An 8989-nucleotide genomic window follows, 5' to 3' on the forward strand; every position below is an offset into this window, starting at 1 on the left:
ACTTTTGATGAAATTGGGAATATGTCGTCCATCAAGCAGCAATTGGGCTAGCCCTCTCCACATGGTCAAGAAAGCAGATGGAACATGGCGACCATGTGGAGACTATCGTGCTCTTAATGCTCAAACTGTTCCGGACCGATATCCGTTGCCGTATCTCCAGGATTTTACATCAATGTTACAAGGTAAATGCATATTTTCTAAAATTGATCTACAAAAAGCATTTCATCAAGTTCCTATACATCCGGATGATATTCCGAAAACAGCTATTACGACGCCGTTCGGAATGTACGAATTTTTATTCATGACGTTCGGTTTGCGCAACGCGGCTCAAACCTTTCAGCGATTGATACATGAAGTTGTGCGTGGCTTAGAGTTTGTGTTCCCTTATGTCGACGACCTTTTTGTAGCGTCCAATTCTCTCGATGAACATAAACAACATCTGAGACAGTTGTTTGAGAGACTAAATGATCACAATCTGACCATTAATGTAGCTAAATGTGAATTTGGTCGCGATAAGCTCAATTTTTTGGGTCACGCTGTATCTGCTGAAGGAATTCGCCCATTACCTGATCGTGTACTAGCCATCCAAAACTTTAACCTTCCGTCGACAGTAAAGGAACTTAAACGATTCCTGGCAATAATCAATTTTTATCGAAGGTTCATTCCTCATGCCATTGAAGCTCAAATTCCATTATTGAACATGATCCCGGGAAATAAACGAAACGACTGCTCTCCTTTGTCCTGGACTGACAACACTCTTGCAGCTTTCGATCAATGTAAACAACAACTCGCACAAGCCACCTTATTATCTCATCCTGCTAAATCTGCTGAGCTTTCTCTTTGGGTTGATGCCTCAGACATTGCCGCTGGTGCTGTATTACATCAAATTGTGGAGGGAAACGTTCAACCCCTGGGATTCTTTTCCAAAAAATTTGATAAAGCGCAGCTGCGGTATAGTACTTACGATCGAGAATTATCAGCAATATATTTGGCAGTGCGTCACTTTAAGTATATGCTGGAAGGGCGCAGCTGTCATATTTACACTGATCATAAACCCATTATATATGCATTTCGCCAAAAACTCGACAAAGCTTCTGATCGGCAAGCCCGTCAACTAGATTTCATAGGCCAAATAACTACTGACATACGCCACATAAATGGTACAGAAAATATCGTCGCCGATCTGCTGTCTCGCATATCAGCTATACACACATTGCCTTCGATGGATTTTGTTGCGCTGGCAAATGATCAAAAAAATGACGAGGAACTCCGCAAGATATTGCAAGGTACAACTGAATCGTCGCTGCAATTAAAATTAATTGAGATTCCAGGCAGTAACACACAATTATATTGTGATTGCTCTACTAATCGTATTCGGCCGTATGTCACACCATCATTTCGAAATATTGCGCTGCGAGCGGTACATAATTTATCGCATCCTGGGACACGAAGCACAGCCAAATTGATGACCGAAAGATTCGTTTGGCCAAATATTCGAAAAGATAGCATTGCCTTTGCGAGAAGTTGTATACAATGCCAACGTTCAAAAATATCAAGGCATACTCAATCACCATTATCCCAATACCCTTCTCCAGACGATCGATTTTCCCATATTAACATCGACATAGTTGGTCCTTTTCCAATCAGCAGAGGAAATAGGTACTGCTTGACTATAATCGATAGATTTACTCGATGGCCAGAGGCTTTACCTATTCCGGACATGACTGCTTCTACAATAGCTGATGCTCTAGTTTCGGGATGGATTGCGCGTTTTGGTGTACCGAAATATATTACTTCTGATCAAGGTAGACAATTTGAGTCATCACTCTTCTTGGAATTAAACCGCCTGTTAGGTTCAACTCACCTGCGTACAACTGCATACCATCCTCAAAGCAATGGAATCATCGAAAGATTCCATAGAACATTTAAAGCAGCTCTTCTCTGCCACGATAATGAACACTGGTGTGAAAATCTCGCAGTGATACTACTTGGCTTAAGAACAACATACAAAGAAGATATTAAAGCATCACCAGCTGAGATGGTTTATGGTACCACACTTCGTATTCCCTCCGAATTTTTCAACGATATTGGCGAAACAACAAATGAAGCTGAGTTTGTAGCTAATTTACGAAATGCCATGCGATCATTACGCCCCAGACAAACCTCATGGCATGGTTCTCGGAATATTTTTATTCCCACCGAACTAAAATCATGTAAATTCGTCTTTATTCGCAATGATTCCATACGACCAACACTTTCACCACCGTACGAAGGGCCTTATGAGGTTATGGATCGAACAGAAAAAATCTTCAAGGTCAACGTGAAAGGTCGTACAGTATCTATATCAATAGACCGCCTCAAACCAGCCCACATCCTACAAGAATCTTCTGCAAGTGTTCCTGCTCCACCTACCAGTTCTTCTGAGTTACCACCGACTAGAACCACTCGTTCAGGCCGAAGAGTGGTGTTTCCTACCCATCTTCAACAGTACGTATCCTAGTCTGGAAGGGGAGTACTGTAGCAGCCCACTGTGCAGTTCGCGTGGCTCGTACGCAGAGTACGAGCTGTCATCAAGAGCTGTCAGAATTCCGTGGCGTGAACGACCATTCTGTTTGGCGCCCATTTTGAGAGCAGACCGATTTGGAAAAGTAAAAATAAAGAAAATTGAACAAAACGCTAAAGTAGTATAATATAACTTTTTCTACGAGCGTTGAAAGCTGTCGCTAGAACGGGAGTCGGTGGCAAAGCAGCGAAGGCGCAGCAGGACAATGAATAATATTTTGTATATACTCTTATTGCAGCTAAATGTGAAGAATAATTTAACAATTTTTAAAATGAGATATTTATGTGTTTGTGTGTGTGTACTTGATTTGTTTCAAAGAAAAGTATCTGAACAGGTAGGTAATATTACTTTCATTCTTAAACATGGGTTTAGATGTTTTTTGAGAAATTTGGAATCATGTATAAGAGTTATGGATGGAGAGAGACGAATGATGCAGAGATGCTCAAAGTCTCGATAAGCCGAAACACCAACCAACCAGTTATTTACGGAATGTTATTGTATACGACTAAAAACTCAAGTATTCATCAAATTATTCAAATAAGATCAGCTTTACATCGCAAATCACGCTTGCGATGGACGGTTTGAATGATATCGACAAAGGTTCGTTCGCGCGTTATCGACAATGGTTCGTGCATTTCAAATCGACAATATTATTGTTTATTACCAAATATTGGGCTGTAACACGTATGTTGTACAATTTTACCGGCTGTTACGAACCGAGCTTCTCCGGCAGGCCACGCGAAGGTTTGGCCCTCAGCAAGAGTTGCAGGGTTGTAACGGAGGAGAAACAAACAGCCGCAGAGTGGACAGAGTATTTGATACTTCGCCTACTAACCAGTCCTTCCCGCTAGTTGCTTCTAATCCAAGGTTGGGAAGCCTATGCAGACGGAAGGGGGTGTTTGGCTCGGAAATCCAGGGGCTCTGTCCTATTTCGGATATTTAGAATTAAACCTCTTTACTCCAAGAGCTTCTGCGTTTGAATCCTGCTTTATTTAAAATATGGCCTACTTTTATACTAAATTTATCCTCACAAGTTTACCCGAATATCCGTTCGGACGGGATAATTCGTGTTTCCAGAAACATCTTATTTTCACGTGGAAGGATAAATAATGGTTACTATGATCAGATTGGTAAGAAAAAAGAAATTTAGAATCGCGTGCGTAACACCGGCAGTTTTAAATATTTGGCTGCGTACGTGTTTCTTCGTTCAACGAACGCAGCGCCTTCTGGCGCATTTGATGTCAGTTTCTCCGAAGTGCTGACGATTTGACATTTCACCAGAACACAATATAAACAACACAAACAAACATCGTCATCGTCTTGCGAAAAACGGAACAAAGTCGCTACAATTTCATCACACTTCTAATACCTAATACCTAAGCTAAAACCAATCAAAGCAGCATGGTAAGTGTAAAGCACAAGATCTCCGCTATATAAAATGTCGCAGCACTTGTGTGCTAATAGCCGCTGTTGTAGTTCCAGTTCAACGGCTTCAACATGATGTTCCCGGACCATTCCCGTCCGTTCAACACGACGTACAAATGCTACTCGGTATCGATGCTGCCAGGCAACGAGCGACAGGATGTGGAGAATGGAGGCAAGATCATTATGCCACCGTCGGCGCTGGACCAGCTGACCCGGTTGAACGTGGTGTATCCGATGTTGTTCAAGATCACGAATGGCTCGATCAACCGCAGTACACACGCGGGTGTGCTGGAGTTTGTGGCGGACGAAGGCAAAATCTACATGCCCTACTGGATGATGCACAATCTGGCCCTGGACCAGGGCGATATTGTGGAGATCGAGAGCGTCTCCATCCCGGTGGCAACTTATTCCAAGTTCCAGCCGCAGAGCGTCGAGTTCCTGGACATCACGAACCCGAAGGCGGTGCTGGAGAACTGTTTACGAAACTTCGCATGCCTCACGACGGGCGACCTGATTGCGATAAAGTACAACAACACGACGTACGAGCTGTCGGTGCTGGAAACGAAGCCCGGTCCAGCGGTAACAATCATCGAATGTGACATGAACGTCGAGTTCGCCCCACCGGTCGGGTACACGGAACCGGAGCGAAAGGAAAAGGAGGAAGAACCGATGACGATCGATCCGACGGAGCTGATGCCCGAGCCGACCGGGTTCGTAGCGTTCAAGGGAGAGGGTACCAGGTTGGATGGGAAAAAGAAGAAAGACAACGGCACGAACGATGCGCCGGCGGCGCTAAGACAGACCTACGTGCGAGGCATTCCCGACTACGATCATCCCTACGGTTTGCTACGGTTCGATCGCAGTGTGAGGAAAACGGACCAACTTGAGTCGAAGCTGGAGGACAGTAAATTCCAGGAGTTCCAGGGCGAAGGCTTCAATCTGAAGAAGAACCGCAAATAGAGATGGACATGATCTCCTTCAGTAGCAGCTGTACGAAGAACTGTCCAAACTGAGCGTTAACTATGGCGAATGTTCGTGTGTGTGTGTTATAAACCTTATATTTCCGTCTCTTCACAATTGATCGTATAAATTTCTGTGGTAGATAAAATTACTGAACTCAATGACTTACGGCGCTCATTTGTCTCGACTGCTGTTTAAGACGCGCGAGGTGCAGAGACCCTTCGCGTAATACGCTTCGCTTGAATCCGCCGGAATCCGAATGGACTAATACAGATTTTCGCTTACACTACGTTTCGTTGCCGCGTGTTCTCTAAATACTTTTGGCTAGTGTGCGGCGGAAACGAAAATGCTGTAATGGAAGAAAGAATACCAGTCTCGTGAGTTAAATGAGTCGAAGTTGGCTAAGTAATTTTACCTTTTCTTAATGGAACAGCTGAACAACTTTGCAAGAAACGAAAAAATGAAAAAGAAACAAAGAGAGAAGACATGCACGGAGCGGCAGGAATGTAAACAACCGCCTGCCAGCGCGTCCTTAGAACCGCTTCAGGAACTCCTCCGAACAGATGCGCGCACGGGCATTGACGGCCAGCTTCATCTCGCTAATCTCCTTGTCGATCTCCTCCATGAAGTGAATCACAAAGTCCACCAGCTTGTGCTTGTACATCTGCTCGGTGTGGAAGTTCGTGATGAGAAAGCTGATGTCGTACCCGTCGATCGGTTTCCGCCGCAGGATGATGAAGTTTTCCGCCCGCATCATCATGAACCGGTGAACTTGTGGCAGAGGATCTTCTCAATCTCGTCCGCCTGCTGACGGCGATGCTGATGCGCACCGAGTTGACGCTCGTCTCGATCAGTACGCGTTCCTTCTCGTTGCGCGATATCACCACCGGGGTCAGCAGCAGCTCCTTGCTGCTGCGGACCTCCACCTCGGGTTTGTTGTGCCGTTCGACGACCTGGGACGAGAAGTTGCTCAGACACATTGCCGCCGTGAGGGTGTGACGCACCGCGGTCAGGTAGGGCTTTAGTGTTGCGGCCATTTTTTCGGCTTTCTGCGTCGTTTTCACACTCCGCTGGGAGTTTTCCTGGGAAAATGGGTGGAGAAAATGGTGGAAAACACAAAATAATGATGATTCAGAGAGTTGTGTTTATCGGCCTTATTTTCCTTACTTGCACACCCGCCCAGATAAAAAATACACAGACAATATGCGTCAGTGTGTGCGTGTGTGTTCGGCGGATGACAGTTCCGTTTGACAGCGTTTCTCAGATTTAGGTCACATTCAGTGTGGCAGCACATTTAGATCACATTCAGTGCATTCCGTTGGGAAAGTGTTTGAGGAATCTTTCTGCATCGTTTTCCAATTTAAACTAAACTATGAAGAGCGACAGAAAGCCACAGAAATGGTCTTTGAAAAAAGGGATCCAACAAAAGTACGTCACAGATGTGCATTTTATAAAATTATTATGACTGGTGTGTTGTAACGGTTTTTATTCAAATCAAAACTCCTTTATCTTTTTTATGGCTCATAGCAAAAATCTAAAAATCTTATAAAAGATGTGCAACATACAGTTCTCCACACTTCTAGAGCAATTTTGCTGTAAAAATGTTGTAAAGAACTGAAAAAATATTTTTTACATTTTGTATTTATTTTCAAAAAAAAATCCTGTAAACTTTGAAAAGCCATAACTAAAAAACGATAGCGAGTTGAACCAATTTATGCACAGTTATAGAAACTGCATTAGTTTATTTAGTTTTCACCAGAGGATTGCATCAATATTGGATCACCCATTCAAAAGATATGAGCCTCCAAAGTGGCTGGCTACCCGGGTAGCCCGGTTGCCTGGAATATGATGTCTTTTTGGTTGCCAGTGTAAAGTATTATTAAAGTATTATTACAGGTAAAGTATTGGGTTAAGGTAAAGTATTATTACAATCGATAGTCAATGGCGCATAATTGTATCTTGCTATTGTTCCAGAAACACTAACGAATATTGATCATGAATCTCTGGACAGGCAGTCAGGTATGCCACAAAACTGATACATTGCCTGCTTGGGCTTCCTTCTTCTACCCCTTGAGGAAAGGCGTAGAAGTGGATACACGCAGAATGATGCGTTTTTTCCTTCTTCTCTCACCTAACTTGCACCTCCGACAACGCTGGCCGCTGGAATGTGTAGAGAGCGGTGTAGTAAGCAAGCGAAACTTTTCACTTCACTTTCCCGGTGTCCATAGTTTCCCGTGCCACGTTTCCCAACAGACAATCAAATTACATTTTCCTTTGGCTAGCTCTAAGCGAAAGGTTAGTGTGCCCGCTGCTGCTGCTGTCCCTGCACGTCCGGACGGTTGAAGAGCACTACAGCTCTATCCGCCGTAAAATAGGCCTCGGCGGAACGATGCAACTTACTCCGGCAGGGTGTAGCGTAGGTTAAGATACACGGGAAACTCGCGAAACTTTTTTCTCCGTTCCTGCTCCAGCGGATGTCGGGATTACTTGGACGAAGCGCATCGCAATCACCGTCCCCAGGAACAGCCGGAAGACAGAGCCGGAGCAGAGCTAGTAGTAGTAGTAGTAGTAGTAATAGTAGTAATGTAGCTGTAGCAACATTCTCAACCATAAATTCCATTTTTTTACGATCTGCGGGGATGTGAAATGAAAAGGGAAAGTGCCTTTCCGCGTACCGTTGGACTTTGATAGGAACCCCGAAGTCTAAAACAAGGGACAAGGAGATGTAGTTTAAAAACTGCAAGACCACCGTGTAAACCTTTGCTGAGGCAAAAAGTGGTGCCGCTGTTCTGTTGTTTGGCCCATCCAAACGGGGAACGATCGCGAGCAGCCCCGTACATTGGTATGACCATTAGCTGCGGGAGGTAAGGTTAGTTTGAACAAACGGAAATTTACACAGAGGGACACAGCGGGGAAGTCCAACAGCGGCAGTCCTAGAGAAACGATGGAATATAGAACACTCCATAACCGGCACGAAAACAAGGCACTTTTAAATACTGCGAGAACGGATTGCGGGTCACGATTCCATTCCGCCTCGGTCAACAACGCTGACGAAGGACGAACGCGCACAGCAGCACACCTGTCCGGTGCGGAGCCGGGCACCGGCGACCTGTGCCGGGGACGCACAAAATGCGAACCGAGCACGGTTCTTATCCGGATTTTGACACGCCATTTCATTTAAATATTTTCCGGACGCACCTCAGCTGGTGTGCTCCCAGTGCAGCCCTCGATCCCTCGCACATCCGCTTTTCCCCGTGGGCTGTCAGCGTGGCACCGGGGCAGCGGGTTAGGAAAAAAAGCTCCAAATTTATGATTATTATCCATCTTTTCCGCTCTCTAAATTCCGGCCCGGCGAGAAGAGGGCGCACGCGACGCCAAGAAGAAGAAGCAGAAGAAGAAAGAAGTCGAGAAGTAACACAATCGACCGTGGGAGAATGCTTAATTTGAATATAATAGCCAAAATTCCGCCCAGAACCAGGGCCAGTGTCAGTCATTGGGTGGAAAAGTTCGGTTGCAAAATCGCGTGGATGGCTTTGGAGCGTAGATTGGCCCGTTGTTGTCCAGCACGCTAACCGATGGCGAGTGTGGGCAAGTGGTACAAATGTTTCTGATTATGTCCCTCCACGGTAGTGGTTACGCTGGTTGTGTTGGTGCTCGGCTGATTAACTTAAAACAGTGCAAATTTTAAGGCGCCCGGACAATGAGGACTAGTGAGAATGAGGAGTTTAGCAAGTAATCGCAATTTTAGTCAAAGGACAGCAAAGAAGGAAGCAAAATCCAAGTCCGTTTTGTACCTTCATCAGGCAAGGGATGCGAGCCGGTAGTCATTGGTCAGTTTCTTTTCGTACAAGCGCAGTGCGAATTGTTCGTAGCTGCATTTCCTAACACGGAGCGTCTTTAAGACAACTCTCCAAGACGTAGTACACACGTTCCGTTACATGCCAAGGCAAAGAGATATCGCGCGCGCGTAAGCTCCAACGCGTCCTCCACTTCCGGCCAGTGTTTCCGAACCGATTTTAAACGGATTATGGGAGATGAAGA

The 8989-nt window shown here is 45.2% G+C and overlaps 2 protein-coding genes across 2 annotated transcripts; one reads left to right on the forward strand and one right to left on the reverse strand.

Moving 5' to 3' along the window:
* Positions 1–3810: 3810 nt before the first annotated feature.
* LOC121602694 (ubiquitin fusion degradation protein 1 homolog) lies at positions 3811–5109 on the forward strand. Its single transcript, XM_041931470.1, has 2 exons — positions 3811–3967; positions 4040–5109. Exons 1-2 carry the CDS (start codon positions 3965–3967, stop codon positions 4946–4948), a joined length of 912 nt encoding a protein of 303 aa, XP_041787404.1. The 5' UTR covers positions 3811–3964; the 3' UTR covers positions 4949–5109.
* Positions 5110–5384: 275 nt separating this feature from the next.
* Positions 5385–6198, reverse strand: LOC121602695 (actin-related protein 2/3 complex subunit 4-like). The gene is given in 4 exon segments (XM_041931471.1): positions 5385–5716; positions 5719–5757; positions 5760–6030; positions 6116–6198. Coding segments are annotated over 3 exon segments (501 nt in total). The 5' UTR covers positions 5986–6030; positions 6116–6198; the 3' UTR covers positions 5385–5480.
* Positions 6199–8989: the final 2791 nt, after the last annotated feature.

The sequence above is a fragment of the Anopheles merus genome, unplaced genomic scaffold (assembly GCF_017562075.2).
Source record: "Anopheles merus strain MAF unplaced genomic scaffold, AmerM5.1 LNR4000576, whole genome shotgun sequence".
Classification (NCBI taxonomy): Eukaryota; Metazoa; Arthropoda; class Insecta; order Diptera; family Culicidae; genus Anopheles; species Anopheles merus.